At 38.0% G+C, this 23196-nt stretch overlaps 2 protein-coding genes across 4 annotated transcripts in view; one reads left to right on the top strand and one right to left on the bottom strand.

Moving 5' to 3' along the window:
• Positions 1–6199: 6199 nt before the first annotated feature.
• Positions 6200–15061, bottom strand: cd9a (CD9 molecule a). 2 transcript variants are annotated; one of them, XM_017716936.2, is made up of 8 exons: positions 14844–15061; positions 11730–11832; positions 10614–10711; positions 10333–10407; positions 10144–10245; positions 9972–10067; positions 9751–9834; positions 6200–6731 (listed from the first exon to the last, which is right to left on the bottom strand). In XM_017716936.2, the coding sequence occupies exons 1-8, from the start codon at positions 14910–14912 to the stop codon at positions 6666–6668; spliced, it is 693 nt and encodes a 230-aa protein (XP_017572425.1). In that variant the 5' UTR covers positions 14913–15061; the 3' UTR covers positions 6200–6665. The 2 variants fall into 2 exon arrangements, with proteins under 2 accessions (XP_017572425.1, XP_017572511.1); XM_017717022.2 differs by lacking the exon at positions 14844–15061 and adding an exon at positions 12969–13573.
• Positions 15062–18684: 3623 nt separating this feature from the next.
• vwf (von Willebrand factor) overlaps positions 18685–23196 on the top strand; it is a 43377-nt gene continuing 38865 nt past the window's right edge. The window contains exons 1-3 of one of the 2 annotated variants that reach the window (XM_017717137.2): positions 18685–18823; positions 22074–22137; positions 22321–22467. In XM_017717137.2, coding sequence (XP_017572626.2) covers positions 22074–22137; positions 22321–22467 — 211 coding nt within the window. In that variant the 5' untranslated portion in view covers positions 18685–18823. Of the gene's footprint in view, positions 18824–22073; positions 22138–22320; positions 22468–23196 lie in introns of those variants that run through there. The other variant, XM_017717212.2, reaches the window with a different exon arrangement.

Raw genomic sequence — 23196 nt, 5'->3', positions numbered from 1 at the left:
CAGTAGAAACAGACTCATCACGTTCTCGTATATTTGCATACAGGAGGAATTGGTGCACATAAACGGACAAAAATTTTAGCTGTGTCAGAAATTATGAACAATAAAATTAACACTGTGAGTGCTTCTTATTGGAAAAATTCAGGCATATAACTTAAAAAGGTTATATTTACGGTACACTATCATGCAATAACTTGGTGTTCCTGAAACTTCCCAAATAAAGGATCATGAAATAATAATAATGAATAATCCATCTTCTGGCCTCTAGATTATATTATTTTAATCTACATATGTTAATGTTTGCCATGCAATCAATATGTGCTATATTTGTACTATTCAGTAACGCCGTGCGGTATTATGACTACGTGTTGGCTTAGCAGTTACTTAACAAAATTCCTTTGACTTCCACGCTCATTATGATGGAGCAATGGAGGGTTGTAGGAGGTTGTGACTTGACGACGTGAGAACGTGTGGGCACCAAAATTCTGGAGGCGGGATTAGAAACAAGTGGAAAAATAACGCCGCACTTCAGCGTAGCAAGATACTGGATGGATGGATGGATGGATGGATGGACAGTCAGTTACTTAGTTAGTCAGTTTGTTTATTGATCCCGAAGGAAATACTGTTGTGGGAAGAAACCCTTGTATCTCCTAAATGGTAACTTTACAGGAGAAGGAAAACACATACTTTAGTTTTAATGTAAGTCAATGGAACCAGACTTATTTCGTTTTGGGTCATTTCTTTTGGTCCATTCTTCGCGAAATGTACACACAATGTAAAGGGCAACAGGCATTTTCAAACTATGTCAAAAACTGAAAATCGACAAAAATGGAGATATGAGGTTTTCTTCCAAAAGCAGCGATATGCTACATGAACATCAACATTCGTTTATTTTCCATGATATGACTCCTTTAAAGCTGATGAAACAGGTCAGCCAGACACTCTAGAGACGACATGCATACACGTTCTTCTGCACCAGCTTGTAACACTGAGGAAAACTGAGCTTTTCTCTTAAGTATTCATGTTCATCCCTCTTGAAAATGGCATCACCACTAGAGGGAGACAGGCTGTTACAGCGCTTTGAACATGTTGCATGCTAAACCCAGAGGCCATCTGGAATGTGTCTGTGTATTTATGCGTTTAAAGGGGAATTCCACTGATTGTTTGAAGTTTGTGTTCAGTTGTTGAGATGTAAACAGTCCTTCAGGGTGAACTGATGTGAAATGGTGCATATAGGAAACCTACAGAGTTAGATTTATTTACATTGGTGGTGAACCAGGGGCCCTGATGCCCACAATGCATATAGTTTTATTTGATCTCTACATTGACCAGTGAAGCTACACATGCCTTCTGAGTACAGATTATGTTGTTAATAGTAGAATAGTGGTAAATCAAAAATGTGGAGTTTTTTTTTTTTGGCCATACAGCACCCCGTATGTAAATCTCTACCAGGTCAAAACCTTCTCAGACCTGTGCAGAAACAATGTTGCCGGCATCAGTCAACACATTATTACATACTAAGGCTTATTATTCAGTAACTTCGGGTCAATGTAATGTCAATATAAACTAGTTGAGCTATTTTTGGAATATAGAACTCACTGTAAAATATTTTGTGAAATACAATTCCAGAACTTATTTCTGATCTTTAGTTCAGAGTCAGCAGAAAAAAGATAAATGAAAAACGATTGTTTGATTAGTGTTTGGTTTTGCATCAAGATATAAATGTATATTTGTATTGAACATTGCTAAAAGTTTCCATGGTTCTGGTGAAAATGATAGGAAATGTTTTGATGGGTGTGTACAGTGTTTTGATGCAATGTGGGTGTGTGTATGCAGGCTTTGATGCATTAATTGTGTCGTCAATTTCTCTAATGTCTTTGCTTTTTATCATTTGTTTGGGTTTGTTGGTGAGTCACTATGCTACTCACTAGATAGATAAACTAAGGAAGTGTGTATGTGTGTGAGAAAATTGTAGCCTGATTAGACCTAAACCATTTACGGTTAAAAATATGTTTAAAAAAGAAGGTTAAAAGCCTATGAACATCGCCTCAGGATTGTATAAATACATAGCAGAGCCAGTCACTACTAACCAATATTATTAAAATGATGGCAAAACTGTAAAATGAAAATTAATATAGCAAATAAATGTGTAGGAAAGGAACTACTTTTTCTTCTGCCTTTTCCCTCTACTTCTCACACACACACATACAGGCACAGAGAGCCATATGAGACACAGTGAATGCTCTAAAATGGCATATTTTTTTTTAAATGCCACGACATGAAATTTACATTACAGTTACATCACATCTTCTTCAAGTTTATTATCTGGTTGTAAAGCATAAATCTCATTACTGCCTGACTCATGTAGACCCAGAATTTCTCCATTATCTGATTACTCAACTGCATGTAAACACCTTGATCAGATTACTAACAACATCAGATTTTCTGCAGTTACTGAATTATTAAGTGCATGCAAATCCACTCACTGTCCAGCTGAAATGTAAATTTTCTCCTAAACCTTAGTCTGAAACAGGTTATCTTGCAGCATGTCTCTGTTTTTTGCAGTCTTAAGAAGATCCCTTAACAAGGTCCCTGCTAAGGAAAGGCATCCCCACAATATGATTTCACTGTTGGGATGGTGTTTGTTGAGGAACATCAGAGTGTTAGGTTAGCGTTACACATAGTGTTCTGAATTTGGCCAAAAAGCCCTGATCTGACCACAAAATTGTATCCCACTTTTTAGCTGGATCGGTCTGATGCTTTCAAACTCCATGCATTGATGTGTATTCTCTTTGTTCAAGCCACCCTTTGATACAGATAAGTTAAATACAGAACTTTTAATATTGTTGACAGGTGCAGCTTCAATACAGTCTTAGCCACCAAACTATGTAACTCCTTTAAAGTGATTGATTGCCTCTGTAAGGCTTTTCTCACAAGTCTTGCTGTGATGCTGAGTTTTGAGAGATGGCCTTGTCTAAGCAGTGCCTGGGTGGTATGATGCAGCTTCCATTTTATCAGAATTGATTCACCAGTGCTCACTGGCACACCCCGAACACTTGGATATTACTTGGATATTATTTTGTAAAATATTTTCCTGCATGCCTATAATTGTATCTCTAATTTCCTTAGTATGCTTATTGGTCACACCAAATCCAGGCAATTCAGTCTCAGCAGCGGTACCTGAATTAAGGGGGTCTTTTATCCAGAATTTTTTTAATGTTTGAGAGGTGAAGGAGGATTGCGAGGGAGGGAGGGGGATTTGATGACTTAAGTTGGTCAAATACTTTTGCAAGACACTTTACATACAAGCATACCTAATTTTGAGCATAGAATTTTCTGTAGTGCTTACTGTTATGACCCACTCTGAATGGCCTCTGCCTCACTCTGTCTTGCACATTTCGGCTGAGCAAAGTAAATGTGCAAAGATGAAATAAACATTTTGGATGAACGTGCATCACCATGACAAAGCGACAAATGCACACTCACAATGGAAAGGTGCATGGAGATTCACACACTTCCTGTAACAGGCTGCTAATGTTGTTCAAAAGTCAAGCTGCATGCCTACAGTTCCCTCCAGACACACTAATTTAATTGTTCCCCATAGTATGTTTCATTAAAGAAGTGAATTGTGAAGCAAAATTACAGAATGTCAGTGCTATGTTCACTGTAATGTACCTGTAAGCCACTGACATTACCCCTACAGATGCTTTTCATCTGACTACTGATCTGGTTATAGGAAAATTACACCAACATTGTAAACATGATGCATAATTCAGGAGTTAAGATGTATACAAAGTCATTCACAGTGGATTGATGGGAAATAGTTGCATTGTAGAGAAATTTACACACTCAGTCTTTCTTTACAGTCGTGGTGATAGGAACCAGGGTTTGCGATGTCAATAACGCAAACAGAACCATTTTATTTACTATCCAGTAAGTGGTTAGTACCACTTGCTGGATAGTAAGGGACTATTTTGCCTTAGAACACCCTCCATGTACCTCTCCAGCCTATGTTTAAATTTTTTGTGTTGTGGTATCTGAAGTTCCATATGATATGTCTAAGTTAGGGGCCCTGGTCCAAAGGACACAAAAACAACCTGAGGGGCCCTTTGTCCAAAGGTCATAAAAACAACCAACCTATATAAAACGGGTGGTTGTGACTGTTGTTCGGGGAGATTCACGTTTGCTGCGAACCCTCTCTCAGGCAATCCATGGTGCCTGATTTGATGCTGGTCTTCTTTGTAATAAACCTCTTTATATAGAAGTAAGACGGTGTCAGCGGAGAGTCCTTCATCATCTTCATCATCGCTATTTGATAAACCATAGTATCAAAACTGTCTTAAAAATGTTTCAGCAATGGCATCAGGCAGCATGTTCGTAACCATTTTGTGTAATTACTTTGTGTGAGGGAGCACAGTCTGAATCATTTGGATAGACTCTTTGTTTTCTCACAAAGAACAGCACTTTATTGACCATTTCAGCCTTTATCGTTCCAGAAAATGTTTCCCAATATCGTTTCCCAAAATATCATTTCAAAGTCTATGAGATACAGTAAGAGTAACCAGGAAGGGCTAGAAATAAAGGGGCAGAGAATAAATAAGGAAATTTAGGGTTAGTTTGTGGTCACTCAATCCACAATGTGAGTCACTGTTGTGATTATGCGAAATATCTGATAAAGGTCCGGCCATCGGCACTTCCTGCGACTTTCTCATTACTAATCTGTTGAATGATGTGCTGATCAGTGTGAGAGTTTGAACTTTAAACACCACTTTCATAATTTTTCTTTTTTTGTGACATTTGTGACATTGATTTTACAAATACAAGGAATATCAATATCAGTATATATGTTATGATTCATACCAACTTTTATTAAAAAATAAAAGTTTTTGACAAATTGAGTTATACATCAGCTATTATCCTTCTATTTTTAGAAATGCATACACTGCACATGGAATTCTAAAGTCTGAGGGCCACAGCACCAAATGCTTTGCCCCATTTAATGTCAGTCTTATGTTATGGACCACCAGTTGACCAGTATTGGTGGACCTAAGAGTGTGAAATAGGGTGGGGCTGCAGGAGCTTAGTGAAGTTGGAAGGCCATGAACAGCTTTAAATGTGAGAAATAGAAGTTTGTACCTTTTCCAATGCGAGATTGGCAGTCATTGTGGTTAATGGCAGGGATGGATTACCAACCAGGCCAGTTCCCAGGGGCCTTTGGGGGCCTTGCACCACAAGGCTCATGGGGGATCAAAATTTTTGGAACAATCCACAGCACAAATAACTTCTAAAGATGATTATGCTCAGAAGCCTTGCAAGAATATGATCCTTAGCTGGCTGAAGGAGTATGGTTGTGATGTGTGTGGAGTGCTTGGTGTGTGTACGGAGCCTATAACAGCCGAAAAGTTCGAGTCTATTTAGTGTCTTACCAGGGATGACATCTCATGTCATCTAAACATAGTGTTCTAGTTTTTATATGGGTCAAAGTTGGGCAATGAGGTGGAGCTGATAATAAATATAATGTATATGAGTGACCTAATATGGGGTTAAAATAATCGAGTATAGGATTGAACATTACGTTAATACATTATGCTCATCATGAATTGCATACACTGTTACAGGGTTTGATAGCCACAACATCAATATCCCTTGGAAATTCAGGGGTTGGCCGAAGCAGGGTTTTAGAATCAACAAGCAAAATGTATGTTTTGTCTGGATTCAAGAAAATTGGAGTTCATCTACTTTCATTTATATTTATAGTCATGTTTTTAGTCATAAATGCATGCAGGTAATGAAATGGGAGGGAGAGCTGTGGTGGACCAAGTACCAAGATAAATTTGAGTATCATCATTCTGCATATCGCTGATGTTGGAAGAAAACCTTGAATCTCCATTTTTGAAATTTTTCAGTTTTTGACATAATTTGAAATACATATTACCCTTTACATTGTGTGGAAATTTAATAAAGAATGGACCAAAAGAAAGCATCCAAAATGACTTGGAAAAACATCTGGTTCCATTGACTTACATTAAAAGTAAAGTATGTTTTTTCCTTCTCCTGTAAAGTTACCATTTTGGAGATACCAGGTTTTCTTCTGACAACGATGATACGCTTTACACATACACATAAACTCAAGTTTTCTTCTTTTCTCCTTCTTTGGCCATAATGATTGTCTACGGTGGTAAGTAGCAAGAAAATAACCCCATTTGTAGAGTATTTGGCATTTATTTGAGCCATGTGCATTGATTGTGATACAACAAAATAACCCTATTTAAAAATCACAAACAAATATAACATTTAAAAATTTCATATCAGTTTATATCAATAGAAGCAAGACAGTAATTACCACAGAGCAAACAATAATTAATCTTTAAAATCTGTCATGAATGATAAAAAAATATAAAAAGTTAGACTTGAAGGCTTTTTCCAATGAGCTTGACAAAGTCAGCTAAACCCATTGGCTCATTACACATGATCTAAACCAATCATAGAGCTGCACTGAGAAAAAGAGTGAATTCCCACTAATCAGACAAAAGAACCCCCAGCACTGTCTGGAGTAAGTGACTGTCAGTGTGATCTAATTGGCCCTTAGCTGATGAGGTTAGAGCGAGTGCTTTGGGACAGATATCATGCAACATGAATACACTGGTAATTTCCCAGGTAAAAGGCCCTTAAACAATCTCCCGGGTCTTCCTAATGGCACAGCATAGCATCATGCTAAAGACCATCCCAAAGATCTGTGGGGGAAAAAAACGAAACATAACAAAACAAAACAAAACAAAACAAAACAAAAAAACATTAAATCCTTCAGGGAACACAACTCAAACCTCCAAATTCTTAACTGCTTGCTACAGGGTCCCTAATGGCCAGTGGGCCAGCAGAATGGAAACTGACTCATATTTTTTTCAATGAATATAATCAAATAAATCTAAAAAATATATTAACTTGGACACTGCTGGCTCACAGTATGTGAAATGTGTCTGTGTTGAGCTACTAGCAAGCAATGAGTGGAGAAAGGGGAGGAATGAGAACCCTCAGAATGTGAAACAATTCACACCTCTCCACAAAGATAGTTGTACTGAACCAAGACTGACAACACAACTTAAAAAAATTGTGCACCATTTACATAATAAAAATAAAATGCAATAAAACACTTTTAGAAGTGCTCTCTCATCTACCAAGTCAGAAATCTGGCTTGCTTTTGGTTTCTAAAGTAAATGATCCACATTTTCATCAAAATATATCCATGAATATTAACAAAGGAAACAATGCATTAGGGCTGCACAAAATGGACATAAAATGTGATGTTCGATAAAGCTATCACAACGACACATGAAAATCAATAGTTAAATTATTAAATGATTAATCCAGTGCCTGAATTGATGTGCTGAAATCTAACTGAACTCTCCTTTCAGCACATAGCAAAAACTATAAAATTACAAATGCACAATTCACTCTTGTGTAAAATGAAAATAATGAATACTAATAGCTTCTTACATCATAACTGCAAGCATTTTTGTGCACTGTAGGGTTGAACAAGGACACAGTGGCACTAATTATGGAGAATTTATAAGAAATATAAGTGAATTCTATGAAGGTGCTTAAGTCTAAAAAATAGGCAGGACTCCTTGAGCAACTCTTTTTATTAATGTTTGCAGTCAGATGATAAACAAATAATGAATATGTATACTTTTATTTCCAATACATGCCTACAAAGAAAATATATTGTAATTGCAGAATGTAATTAAAAATAGAATGCAATGATATGCATATCATGTAAACCATATATTTAAAGGAAAATAGTGCAAGAACCACATATCAAATATCAAAATATTTTGAGAAATTTTATTGTTTTTTGAAAAATAAATGCCTATTTTGAATTTGATGCCAACAACACATTCCAAAAAAGTTGTGACAGGGGAGTGTTTACCACTGTGTTTCATCACCTCTTCTTTTTACAACACTCTAAGCTATTACCAAGCTATTGGTAACTGAGGAGACCAGCAGCTGTAGTTTTTGAAACTGAAATGTATTTCCATTCTTGCTAAACATAGGATTTCAGCGGCTCAACAGTTTTTTTTCCCATTTCATAATGCGGCAAATGTTATCAGTGGGTGACCGGTCTGGAGACAGGCCGGTTTAGCACCTGGACTCAATGCTGTTGTAATACATGCAGAATGCTTGTGGTTTAGCACAGCAAGACTTTCCCTGAAAAAGACCTTGTCTGGATAGCAGTATATGTTGCCATATATCATTCAGCATTTATGGTGCTTTCACAAATGTGCCCATCACCCCATACCATCATGAATACTGGCCTTTGAACTGTGCACTGATAACAAGCTGAGTGGTCTTTAGCTCAAAGGATACTGTGACCATGATTTCCAAAAAGAAGTCTGGATCCTGTTTATATATGGTTTCTTCTTTGTGTTTTAGAATTTTAAGTTGCATTTGTTGATGTAGTGATGAACAGATAGTGTTTTTCAGAAGTGTTTCTTTGTTTTTTATTATTTTATTTTTTGGGGGAAAGTCTTTTGAAAAGAACATGGAAGAAAATACCAAATTACAATTATAAATTAGCACCACAATTACAGCTAAGGTCAGTTCCATTGTGGGCCTATTGAGGCGCATATTTTTGTCCCTATACACACAAAAATACCTATTTACATACATATACATAAACCTCTTTTTCTAATCTTTGCTCCTCTTATGGTAAGCATATTTTGACAATACCATCCAAATCAATATTCCTTTTAAAGAAAGAGGTCAAACTTAATAGTAATAATAAAAATAAGAAGAATAATAAATAAAATAAACGAATACAATAAAAAAAATGAATATGTAAAGAAAGCAAAGGACTTGGAGCAAAGGAGGGGGAAAAAAAAACAAAAGTGTTTCTGAGTAGTGTGCAGTGTGCAGTGACTTCCACTACAGAACCATGACTGTTTTAATGCAGTCGTCTGAGGACCCAAAGACCACAGCCAGCAAATACTAGTTTTTGGCTTTGTCTCTTGCATACTTTACTATTTTATATTAAGAAACGTTATTCTTAAGTTGTTGCACTATTTGACTGTGCAGTCTTTCACAGAGTGGTGAACTTTCCTCATCATTACTTCTGAAAGACTCAGACTCACTGGTAAATGATTTGCACATCATTGCACTTTGTCTTTATTTACATTTTGCCCAGCGTCCCAACTTTTTTGGAAATGAGGTTGTACTTAAGAAGCTCCTTAGGATGCCAAACAACACTGAATGTGAGAACAGTCGACATATTAAGTATTTTTACATGCTGGTGGTTCAGGATAAAGTCATTTTTGAGCTGTGCATGTGTGTGTTTTGTAATTGACAGGTTTAGCTGAATAGTTAAGTGACTCATTCTCCATGTAGATTCAAGCTCAGTGCAAGAAAGTACTTGCTGTGCTTCTAACGCTACAGTCTACTAATGAAATTATGTTACTGTAGCGCAGTACGTGTAAGGTAATATAGTCTGTTCTGGCATTAAAACCCATAATCATGTGTTTATTACAACAATAAAGATTTATTGTGCAGCCCTAGAATGCATAGTTCAATAGAGAGACCTCTGAAAAAGGTGGAATTTGCATTTTATGGCTGCTCAGAAAACATAGTCTGCATAGTCTATGCAAAGCATACTGAACACACTAAATATTAAATAGTTTATGTATAAAGAGCACAATCCTCCTATCAGTATGACTTTGAATATGACCCCAAATTATATGCCAAGTCTGTAGAAGGTCTTACCATGATGATGCCAATTCCAATCCCAACAGCTCCGATAATATGCAGTTTCGAATTGAAGACTTCATCAATAGCATCAGGACAGCTCTGAAAGTTTCAAGAGAAAAATTCAGAAGCAAGAGTCACAAAGATTATTTAAAAAATATTAAAATGATCAGTCTTTCCTATAATAGTAAATTAAATAGAACTGCTTTTTACTATTGTTGCCCTTTCATTGTGCTTACCTTGATAATAAGGGTTTCCAATCCATCCTTTTTGGGGCAGGTGCCTTCAAGAATTTTCAAGTCCTCCGCTGTGTTAGAGGGTCCACAGCAGTTCAGCTAAAGGTACATTAAAGTCAATTTAAACTTTACACAGCAAAAGATTGAGTGATAGAGAAAGGAGCCTGGAGCTCACCCTCTCCTGGAACAGACGAAGGGTTTCTTTCAGAGCATCTTGCTTGTTCTCTTTATAGTTGCTGTATGTTTGCCTGTAGAACTGAGTGATGTCATCAACAACCTGTGGCAGCAAAGACAGTCACTTGGATTTAAAAGCTGTACTGATGCCTTTGGGTGAGTGTGGGGGTGCTAGAAAAACTATGCTGACCTTACTCTGGTTGGAAAATCCCCAAATTCCAGCGGCTACTTCCACTGCAAAGATAACCAGCAGGAAGAAGAAGAACTGTAGCAAAAAAACAAGGACACATACAATCATTAGGCAATTCTGTAGTCAATACTGTTTAATTAAAGGTTCGTATACATGCTGAGAATCAATTTCAGCGAATTGTTAAGGCAGGCAGAAAAGCTGATCTAGAAAGCTAAAAAAACTGTAAAAGAAGAGGAGGTAGAAATATCAAATGTAAAAGATAAAAGGCCATTTATATTTACCAATCCCAGCATGCATGGCGACTCCTGAATGGCTCCACAGCAGCCAAAGAACCCCACCACCATCATCAGTGCTCCTGCAGCTATGAGGATATACACACCTAACACAAACAATGTGTGTCAAACCAGTGAGGGGAAACAAGTATTCAGACACTTCAGGTGCTGTTATTTTACATACTATGTACTTCCAGTGTATACTGTATATCCACTTGAAATTTAAGTGCTTTGACTTCATACTTAAATAAAAAGTATGTATGTGTTCATAGTCTTCAACATTCTAACTGAAAAAGCCACAGAACTACAGCAGACTTTACACATCTCTGTCAGCTTTCAGTACAATTGGTTAAATAATATGCAAATGGAAAGCCAATGGAAGCACGATTATCGACCCTGGACTGGTGGAAAATTTCACAACACGTTCTTAGACTGATGATGAAGTTAACAGAGAAACCAGCATTCACTCAAAAAGGATTGTAGAATTACCTAAAAGTAGCTGGAACTACACAAATAACAGCAAGCAATGAACTGTATGAACAACCATCTCTTTTCCTACACGCCACACAACACCCGTCTTCTGAAAAGGAGCACAGACGTGCATGTCTAAAATTCATTTAGACAAATCAGAGCTCTTTTGGAACAATATACTCTGGTCAGATGAAACCAAACAACAGAACTCTTTGGCAATAATTCAGCTCATCATGTCAGGAGAAACAAGATTTGCACATTTGACATCAAGAACATTATATCCACAGAAGTAAAGAGGTGGGAGCAACACGATATAAAAAACAGAACTGGTGTATTACATGTCATTCAAGGAAACAATGAATAGATTATTGCATTAGAATTTGATCTTGGTCATGAAACTGAATCTGGGGGGGGGTGGAAGTTTCAATAAAGAAACAACCCTGGTTTCATGTGCCAGTTTCTAACAAAGGAGATTGCATGGCCCAAACAATCTCCTGATTTGAATCCTACAGAAAATTTATGGAGGATTTTGAAATTGCTTGTCCATCAGAAGGACCCCTGTAACTTTGAAGATGAATGAGCCAAAGTTGAACCACAAAACTGCAAAAAAAAAAAAAAAGAAAAAAAAAAAAAAAAAAAAAAGAAAGCACTGACCTGTATAGAACACATAGGGAGAGCTTTCCCCTTCAAACAGGTTTCTAGTCTTGGGATCGAACCTCAGCCAGAGACCCACAGCCAACACACCTGTACCTGCCAACTGACACACATGCAAATATACAACATATCCAAATGAGCGTGGACAGTACAAATATTGTATACATAAGTGCAAGAGTTAACCAGAGCACCATCACATCAAACAGTGGGGTAATTTCATAAAATTTCCTACCATTACAGTGTGGAGCATGACTACTGTTGGACCATGATATGAATGTCTCCTAGGAACAGGGCTTTTCTTTTGTATACATTATTAAGCAAGTCTTCTATTTATAGGCTTTGATGTAAGCCAACAAAGAGACAGGAGTTCCACAGCCTAAAAGAAGAACGAGTTGTGGTTTTGTTTTTCTTCCATAAAAGTAGAGTGATGTGCATTTTAGATCAGAAGCAGCACCCACTTTGTTTCTGAACCTCGGCTGCTTCCAAAAAAGCTTTTGTGTTATCAGTTTAGACTTTTACACCTGCCACACGCAGAAAGCGCCCCAATGATCATTACGCTGAAAAGATGGGTGATCAGAGTACACAGCTAACTTAAGACAGATCATAACACAGACTAGAATCTGTTGTAGATTGGAATGACACACAATGATGAGTAAATGTGGAGTGAAAGCTTAAGGACTTTCTGACAAGTGTGCCTTATTTCACTTCATAAAATATTTGATGGGTCTTTAAAAAGTTTGGGAACTTCTGGTCTAATACACATCTGTAGTCAGTCAGTAAGAGCTGTTGGTGTCTCTGTGGATTCCCACTATTCTTAAGGCAAATATGTATTCTGTAATCAGACATTATATTATGCAATATCAGCTTACATTGCAAGTGGTGTCACGTACACTTCATTGAAAATCAGTTTCATTTTAAAAGGTTTTGTTTCTCTCTCTCCCTGCCTGACCTAATTCCTTGATTTGAAAATCAGGCCTGCTAAGCACCAATCTCCATGCCAATGGTTCATTGCTGCCCACAACACACACACACACACACACTCTCTCTCGCTCTCTGCACATATTTTCTAAAACTGTGTCTCTCCGGCTGCTCATTCCCACCCCCCATATTTATATATAGACACACACACACACACACATACACACACACACAGGTTACACCTTTACCTACTTTGGTTTACTTTCTGTTCCTTAAAATACGTCAAAAGAGACGGTAAAGTAACTGAAACAGCTCGCATACCCAGAAGAGAAGGTTGAAGATGAACATCAGGTATTTTACACACGTTATTCCTCCTGGAAGCCCCATTCTGTTAGCTGGCCCAAATGGTTCGCACAACAAACGCGATAAACGAGGACGAAGCTGTTCCTCGACTGTTAAAGGTTTTCACAGTGTGGAAAAAACTACAGGCTTGATCTGAGGCTAAAGTCCTTATCTTGCCAAATGTTCAGTAGAAAATAGGTGGACTAAACGTTTAGAGAGTAGAATAACTATATGGGCATATTTTGTCGTGTGTCCCACTCGTCTCTCCAGAGAAAAGGGTGAGTCAAGATTCAGGAAGTTGCCTTTCGCTCACCTCGCGCTAATTCAACAAGCTCGTCGTCTCTCTGTCCGCAGCTAGGCTACTGAAACACTGCTGCCGTGATTTACTTCCCTCTGGAGACGGGGATTAGCCTAAATATCGAACAAATACGCAGATGAGAATGTGGCCGTTTAAAAAGCAACGTGTAACCCGTATGGTGGCTGTGTTTAGTTTTTTTTTCTGACACGGGGCTGCTAAACTAGGCTAAGTGTTGCTGAGTGCTGAGTGCTTTAGGACATTTTGACAGTGTTGAGGTCTGAAACAGCGTGACTGGTACAAACCACGCATTGTTCACCATGTAAATAAACGAGGTTTCAGAGTTATTAACCCATTTAAGAATCACTCTACATATTTAAAGTAGACGGTTCTTCAGATTGGTGTTGCACATGGCTCTGTACAGAACCTTTTTGAATATTGCACCAAACAAGGTTCTCCTACTGATGTCTACACGATGTGAAGAACCCTTTTTGGTGCTACACTGGACGATATTCAAAAGGTGCTGTATATGACCATATACAACAAGTTCTCGTCAGTCTGGACGTTTTCACCATTTAAAAACACTATAAACTTGAAATGGTTATATACAACTCATGGTTCTAAACCTTGAAGAACTGTCTTTTTTAAGTGTGTACCTAATTCAACAAATGTCTCTCTTATGCTTTCATTTTAGCTCTTTGTAGTAGTCAGTTGTTCTCAGCATGGGAGGATTTATACATTGCTGAGATATTTAGGATTTTTGAAGCATATGCATTATTTTATTTGGTCACTATAATGTAGAAGATATGGAAATTCTACAGAAACAGGAATGCAAATGTGTGTGTGTGTGTAAGAGTGCCCTCCATCGTGACTTCTTGATAATGCAAACATGATATAAGAGATGGGGATTAAAAATGAAGTGCCATAAAGAGTGAGAGTAAATCATGCACACTGACTCGATGACATATTTAAGAGGCGCTCGTGCGAGCTGCTCCGTCCACGCGCCCATCGTCTCTTTGCCCAGGCCCACACGCAGCCCGTAATGAGTTTGCGCGTGGGATTATCGAACTCTATAAATAGCCCCTCAGATTAAACACAATCTGGGATTGGTACTTGGAGAAAATCTCGCTGGGGTACAGACACACCTCGCCAACCCCACAGACACAGCGGGGCAGCGGCGCGCGGAGTCGTGAGTGAGGTCAGCGGGCGCGCGAGCGCGTCACGAGAACACTATCAGAATTCAAGACCTGTCCCGCCACACACATGCGGACCCAGACTGAACTGAGTTCAGATCAGTGACGCCCCCCCCCCAAAGCCCCGCCCCCCACCGCCGGGTCGAGAATTATGTCAACTATACAGCAGCCAGCGCGACCATGATAAGGGTAATAGAGCCGTCCCGTCCACAGCTGGTCACAAGAGCCAGCAAACGCTCTCGTGCAGTGTCAGACGCATGTACACACTAAAGCCTGCTGTCCTGCTCTCCTGCTGTCCAGTCGCTCCGGGCCGTTATGCGCGAGCATCGTCCTGTGAGCCATCACAAACACATGTAGGCTACTCACCCAGAATATGAAATTGAAGGCGAACATTAAGTACTTGACGCACATCTCTCCTCCGGTCAGAGCCGCCATCACGCCAGCCGTTCCTTCTCGCGCTCTCTCTGTCTCACCGAGTCCGCGACAACCGTGAAACGAAGCTAACGTGGGCTGGACAATTTGGAAGAACGGCGCGCACGGCTCCGTCCGTGTCCGGCGTATTTTTTCCCCACCCGTATTCCGGAAAAACCACACCCCGTGCACTGGGATTGGCCAACAGTTGAGACTCCTGCGCTGTTAAGACGAGAGGTTAAGAACTCTTAGCCAATCGTAGCGCGAGAGGTGGAACGCTGCAAGCCAATCAAAACGCAGTAGGCGGGTTTTTGGGAATACGGGTGGGAAAATAAATAATGAAATAAATGACGGTCCTCGCGCGTGCTACATCTGCTTCGCTTCTACTTTACGTTCCCGTGCCGAGCCGAACTCTTCCTCCTCGTTCGTTCCCTCTCGATACGCTAACGGCATGACTGTTCCGTTTCAGAATGTTTCTGCTGTAAAGTCGGTGATATTTTCGGTCAGGTTGGCATTGTTCAGCTTATGTTTTAAGAGCACTCCTGGCAATGACGTCATGCCTTTTTCCAGCACAGGTCTGTATTTGCACAACGTGTACGCAGACACACACACACATACGCACGCACGCACCAATGTGTACGCAGACAGATTAGTCAACACACACATACACAAACAGAGCATACACACGTTCCCAGACATGCCCAAACGGTGTATATCAGGAGTGGTCTGTCCTGCTCCTAATGATCCTGGAGTTACACCTGCAGAGTTTAGCTCCAACCTAAGTATACCACACCTGATCCAGTTAGTCAAGACATCCAGGATTCATCTGAATATAAAACCTCCAAATAAACTTCCAGATTGATACATCACCAGAGTCGGTTTCCTCTGTTCTATATGTACACAGTTTTATTTACATATTCAATATGCACACCTTTAAACACAATATAGTCTATGTAAAAGACTACATAACATGTAAAACCTTACACTATATACACACCAATACACACCAAGATCTGCAGTGCTGAAACAGCTTTCACTGCTGCCTACCTGACTTTAACATTTAAAAAGCAACATTTCAGTGTTAATGAACAGCTTATGTCCATATCCACAAGAGGACTTCAGATGTTTTATGAAGAACAGGATACTGCATTGAGATAATTGCTCTTAAACTAAAGCATGGATTCAGATTCAGTCATGTTAGTGCTCAATATGACAAAAATGCAGTAACACCACACTTCAAGTGTTATTACAGTACACAATATGTCAAAAAACGTATGTTTTCTGACATAAGTTCGAAAAGACTGCACTATGTTAGATTTGGGGACTTGGAGACCTCTCTGGTTGAAATGTGTAATTTCATGCAATGCACTGGAGAACATTTTGTAATAATTGTGCTTTGGAAGAGCACAACAAGCAGATGAATCTGATTATGAAAGCAAGAGAGCTCAGTCAAAACTTGGTCATATTCCTGTATTACTGCTTCAGTGCAATAGTACCAAGAGTTCCATTACTTGGGAATGATTTTTTAACAATTTTACAAATGGTCCAAATATCTCCTACTTTAGTTTAAGCCCTGATATTAATAGAATGCCATGAGCTTCAATAAAGATCTCATGTTGTCTTGCGAATATTGATATAGAGCTTTTCATAGGAACTCAAGTATTACTTAACAAGTATCTCCAAAATGTCACATTAACAGGAGAGGGCATTGGAGCATTTGTATCAGTCCATCTTCATGAGTTTTCACACAATAGAAAGGACAGCTACTGTGTTCAAATGATGTAGAAAAGATTGGAGAAAAAAAAATTGAGATACGCGTTTTCTTTGGAAAATGACGATTCAGTACTTATGCATGTGGTATGAAGTCCTTGGCTAAGGTAGCCTTCAAATAAAGTATTAGTTTTCTCTGATGTTTAGCTGCACAGGCAGGTTTGCTCTATATGCAAGATATAAACACAAAGTAATATTCAGTCTTCCAGCTCAACAGGTTTTCAAGGACTCCTCCAGTCCTATTACTGTAGTTAATTCATTTATGTAATTATACATTAGAGGAGATTTAAAGATCCGATTCATTATATTTATGTGCTTTTAAATACCCTCACTGGCCACTTTATTAGGTACCCATTAGGTATCTATACTCGTGGTTTATGAGGTCAATGTAGGTACACTTTGTGGTTCTACAATTACAGTTTGTAGGGTTACCATTTCTCTGCATCATCTGGCACTGACATGGTAGTGACATGTTATTGGGTGTGTGTGCTGTTAGTATGTGTGAAGGAATCACACACAGTAGTGCTGTTGTGTTTTCTAAACTCAGTGAGAACCAACCAAATCCAGCAAACAGTGTCATGTGGCCAGAAAGTGACCACTGATGAAGGCCTGGATGAGGATTAAGACAAAGTGTGCAGCAAACAGATGAGCTATCGTCTGTAACTTTACATCTACAGGGTGGACCAACAATTTAGTGTCTAATAAAGTGGACAGCGGGTGCACACAGTGTTTAAAAACTGTCTAATTCACTTGTTCCAGCACAACATTCACTAATGTCACCACCATGGCAGCATCACTGCAGTCCTGAGAATAATACTTGCTCTGTGGTGGTCCTGTGGAGGTCCTGGCAATTGAAGAACAGAGTAAAAGTGGGCTAACAAAGTATACAGAGAATAATATGGACTACATTCTGTAATTGTAGAGAGTGTGCTGTGCAAAACTCAGAGACAACCTTTCATTTGTTTAATTTCTCATCAAAATGGGAATAAAGTACATGTGCTTAAGGGAATTACACAGAAGCCTCAACAACTAATATGATCTGAAGCAAGTGTGGAGCTTGATTTTCTCCTGTCTCACAAAAATAGGAGTTTTATGTACAGTTTACCTGGTGGTGCCAGTTATAGTGGTCTAGAAGGTCTTGCATAGTTGTTAGGAATCCCATTTTCAGTTTTGAGAACTGCTGTCTTTTCATTTATTTTGTTTGAGTTTCACCTTCCTTATGCAAGTGGCATATCTTATATCTAATCTACTCAGAAATATCTCCTGAAAAATAGAGAGGTTGTACTTTGGAATGGAAATTAAATAAATGAATTGTGGTCTCTGACTTTTACACAGTACTGTATATGGTGCGTGGACTCGATAAAATGGACAGTGAGTGTAGATACAAGATACAAGGCACAAAGTAACCAGTGAATATAAGTGTATGTCTGTAGAAAAGAGAATGTAATAATGGTGTGTTTAAGCCAAAATATGTGCACAGGATGTCAGCCCTCTTGCTTTTTTGCTGATAGTTTGGGTAATATATGGGTGGAGCTGTGAGAGAGTTCATGTAGGATGTGCACTGTTGGTTCTTGGCAGTGAGTAAGATGTCTAAAAGGTGCTGCTCCATGTGAACAGCTTTCATTTTATGATTATATGATTGTGATTTTATAACTGCTAGTGTGTAGGCCTGCAGCGCTTGTGCACTTTGTGTGCTGCTGAGTGATGTGCTGAATAATGTGTGAACTCTGCATGTGATTTAACACAAACCTTATGTGTGTAATGTTTTTTGTTCTCCAAGCAGGGCCTGTATGTGGTGTGTCTGCGTGAGAGAGAGTGTGTTTGTGTGTGTTTTTAATGTTTTGCTTGGCATTACTGTGCTATGTTGGTTTGTCTTATCTGTCTTCACTGCCAGACTAATCCTTTGGTTCCTTCTGTGCCCAGACTTCCTCCTATTGTTCACTCTTAATGAGAACAAAAAAGGAAATCACACATCTATCTTGCTCCCTCTCTCTCTCTCATTCTCCCTCTCCTATAAAAGCATAAGTTCAATGCCAGGGCTCTGGTTATGTCGCCAAAGTTGTGAGACATACAGGAACAGAAAAACTAGGGGAGAACTGGGGACAAAACTACAAGACAAGAGACAGGAACCCAGCAGGTGACAAGAGGCGCATTCTGTCCTTGAGGTATCTGCGCTGTGTGTGCATTTTTGTCATATTTGCTGTATTTTCTTACAATTGTTCTTACATTTTCTATTTCATACATTGGCCATTTTATGCAACTTAATGTTGTAATGTTGTATTTGATGTATCAGTGTGCATATATATATATATATATATATATATATATATATATATATATATATGTGTGTGTGTGTGTGTGTGTGTGTGTGTGTGTGTGTGTGGGGATGGGTACTATAAATGATCTTTTTTTTATTATTTTGCTAAAAATGTGCTGTTCATTGTTGAAATAAGTACTATTATTAATGTCTGTTCATTCTAGGCTGTACGTCCAGTGACACAAGTGATGTGTGTGAATTGCTTAGGTGCTTTTCAGGGTCTTACTCTGCGCAAGAGATGTTATGTGACTGTGCATGTGCATTTTGTTACATTTGGCACCGATGCTTCATTTGGGTAGTTCATTTTAGATGCTTTGCAGACATTTAACCTACCTTTAAAAGAAATTCTGCCAATTTTGAAAAATGTCTGCATAATTTAGTTGACCTGCAAACAAAGTCATTGAGAGTGTTTTGATGTCAAATATTCAATTGTAGAAAAATCTATCAATTTATTTACAGCAGTGGTGATAGGAACCAGGTGTCACAATGTCTACAACAAAAAGTATATTTCACAGAATACACTACATTGGGCTTAAACTGCTCAAATAGCAGTGCTGCCATCAAAAAGGGTGAAACACAAAGTAGCAAAAAGGCAAACTTCTTGCTCCTTATAAAAAGACTTTATTAATTTATAATTTTCTAAATTAAGTCCTAATGATTTTAATGTTATAATTTAATTATAACATTTTATTTTTATAAAAAATATAAAAAAGTGTTTTTTATAAAGAGTTCCATTTTTTTTGCTACTTTTGCAACTATAGCCACCTTATTTTCCATTCAAAACAATTAGTGAACCTACGCATCTTAAGTTTTGATATATAATGTTGATTATTGTAGAATGGTGCTAAATTTGGGAAAAAAAGAAGATATCTTTAGCTACTATTTTGCCACACAACACCCTGCATTCAAGAAAATAAAAAGAAAAAAAGGACTAAATCTTTTTTTCAAAACTATCATAAAGCAATCTTCCAGACAATATATTTGATAACATTTCATGTAATAACGTCCTATGATTGAGTGAGGTATTCCACTCTTTGGATGTCTGGACACTATCATCACCACCATGAAAAATACAGACTTGGTAAGTTTCCCTACAACAGAACATTTTAAATCGAAATAGTCAGAATAACTCTGTTCACATCTAAATAATTTAATTATGCAGAAATTTCAAAATTGATGCAATACTAAATATCTATTTAATTCAGCTTAATTTTCCCTAAAACTAACATTCAACCTGGTCCTAACCCTAATAACCCTATTTCTCATCCTAAACCTGATTCAGATAGATTCAGTAGATCATAAAGGATTTTACTAGATTAGAGGTTCACAACCTTATCTAAATTGCAGCCCACACAACCGACCACAAAAGCTTCTGTAGCCCTCAAGATTTTATCCATCAGATCATTTAAAGTGCAAATATAACAAAATAAATAATGTAGCATGTTGGTTTTGTTTATTGTGTTGCGTTACATTATAAAACAAACACTAAACAAAATACTGTACATTTTCTAACTCACCTAATGAGTTGGCTGATATTGTTTGGAAGCTACAACGTGCTAGACGACATGTTGGAGAAATGAAAGTTACGAATGATTTTGTACAGTAAGTTTAGGAGCATATTATTCAGCCTCCAATTGACAAATTAATTTGGCTTTAAAGCCTCATTAAAAAAAGACATCTGGATTCAGCACAGAGCAGTAGTTACTTATTTTCTGTTCTTGGATGTGCAAAACTTAAAGGCTTTTGTACACTGAAAATTATTTATCTGTACAGTATTTTTGACAACTGTAAATGAATTAGCTCATATCTATAATCGATTCCTGCATATAGGGATTCCTGCGAATAGGGAAAATGCAACACTATTTTATTGCCACTCTGTTTGATATTCGTGAACTTTTGCTGGTAACAGCGAATTTGTCCTCTATTTCATCATCAATGGTGTTTGCATGTTCAAAAGCGGTTCAAACTGAGTTACAAACATCTGAGCTGTATCTGAAAGCTCCAGCTGCTGATTGAAGTGGTGAAACTCTCTGTACTACTTTCACTTCTCAGGAATGGAAAGTTAAGGCTCAGTACTCACTGCTGTTTTAGTTTATGCTTATTTTCTTGCTTTTCTTACTCTGAGATCCTGTGGCTGTTTTATTGTAGGTGGTCCAGCCTCAAGATCTTTACTATGAAATGTCCTGTTTGTAACCATTTATTTGTGATATGCTTTTCCATACAAACAAAAAAAAGAAAAGTTGTATTTTGACTGAAAATGTAACAGTGAGCATTTTGCATGACTAATAAATGAAGACAACATAAATATGTTGTTCTATTTTTGCAAGTAATTAATCATATTTAAAATAACATTTGTTTGAATATAGACATTCTAAAAAAAGTCAGTGCAGCCCACTGGGCGGCCACTGCTCACTCATGTAAAACCACTGCACTAGATAGTTTGGTAACCATTTGAAAATCTGTAGATAATCTATAATGGGCTATAGTGTGCTCTCCAAATAGAACACATTTGACATATTTGACATTTAACAAAAAGTCACATCCACAACCACTTAATTTCAGTTATTAAGGTATAAGGAATAGTTTAGCAATATATAAAATGTAAACAATTGTCCACTTACCCCAAATGCACTTGACCAGGAAGACATATTTAGTGTCTGAAGTTTGCTTCTTCAGTTTTGCACTGGATCTCTGAGGCTAATGTAGCTAACTAGTAGCATTGTACACCATGCTTAAATCAGCTCTTGCCTCATATTGCATTGAGCTGTTATTTGGCTTCAAACAGGCTAGCTTACATGGTTTGTAAATCTGTTATATGTAAATGGATAAAAATGGGTAAAAGCATGTTATTTAGCTAAAAACCATCAGCCAACTTGAATTTTGTATGTGCTGTGTTTGTATGTCCATTTGTCCATACAATGTCAGAAGACACTTTATTAAGTAACTTAAGACAACAAACACATCTTGTATGATTGACTTTGTGTAGTCTAAGGGGATTTTTTTCTGAAAGGTTAAATCATTGTTGGGACATTTAATAGCTTTAATTAAAAGAAGATGTTGTGATGTTTAATCAAGCTGCTTCTCCATGTTTCTCACAGATGGAGAGGCTTCAGCTGAGAGGATGGAATGCAGTCACATGGCTTTTCATCCTCCATTTAGCAGGCAAGTCCTCTTTGTTTGCCACTCCAGTGTGCTGGCTTTTATAATTCGACATGTGCTATATTTGTCTGCATCATGTACTTATTGAATATTGAAAGTTGCATTCTACAGTATACATGTAATTTCAAGAGAACAGGAGAGAGCCACCAAGAGGCAGTGTGTTTAATTCTCTTTTCCCTACTCTAGGTTGTGTGTCAGCGGTGAAGTCCGCTCGCTGTAGCCTGTTTGGCCGGCAGCACATACACACCTTTGATGGAGTCATTTATGAGTTCCCTGGGGACTGTAGTTATATGCTGGCTGGAGACTGCCATCGCAGAACCTTCTCAATACTGGGTAACTCCACCCTGCTCACAACAGTCATTCTGTGTCATTTTCCTATATATTTTTTTGTTTGGAAGCTATGAATGGGCACATAAAACATCTCTCAGCACTGGCTACTTCTGTTTATATCCAGGTTCATTGTTTTGTTTAAGGGTGTATGTAAGGGTTGATGGGGAGTATGTGTGCTTGTATTTAGTAGACACCCTTATCCAGCATGGCTTACAAAAAAGGCAAGTAGGGGAAGCCAAACCTTACAAAGTACCTAGACAATCTGCGATGATTTATAACAGAAAACACATCTAAAATACAACCCCAATTCCAATGAAGTTGGGACGTTGGGTAAAACATAAAAACACAATACGATAATTTGCAAATCCTTTTCAACCTATATTCAGCTGAATACACTACAAAGACAAGATATTTAATGTTCAAACTGATAAACTTTATTGTTGTCTGCAAATATTCACTCATTTTGAATTTGATGCCTGCAACACGTTCCAAAGAAGTTGGGACAGGGGCAACAAAAGACTGGGAAAGTTGAGGAATGTTCAAAAAACACCTGTTTAGTACATTCCACAGGTGAACAGATAAATTGGAAACAGATGAGTGTCATGATTGGGTATAAAGGGAGCATCCCTGAAAGGCTCAGTCGTTCACAAGCAAGGATCACCACTTTGTGAACAACTGCGTGAGCAAATAGTCCAAAAGTTTAAGAACAACGTATCTCAACGTGAAATTGCA

The sequence above is a fragment of the Pygocentrus nattereri genome, chromosome 7 (genome assembly GCF_015220715.1).
Source record: "Pygocentrus nattereri isolate fPygNat1 chromosome 7, fPygNat1.pri, whole genome shotgun sequence".
Taxonomy (NCBI): Eukaryota; Metazoa; Chordata; class Actinopteri; order Characiformes; family Serrasalmidae; genus Pygocentrus; species Pygocentrus nattereri.
The sequence above is the reverse complement of the archived record's forward strand: the minus strand, read 5'-3'. Positions and strand labels throughout refer to the sequence as shown.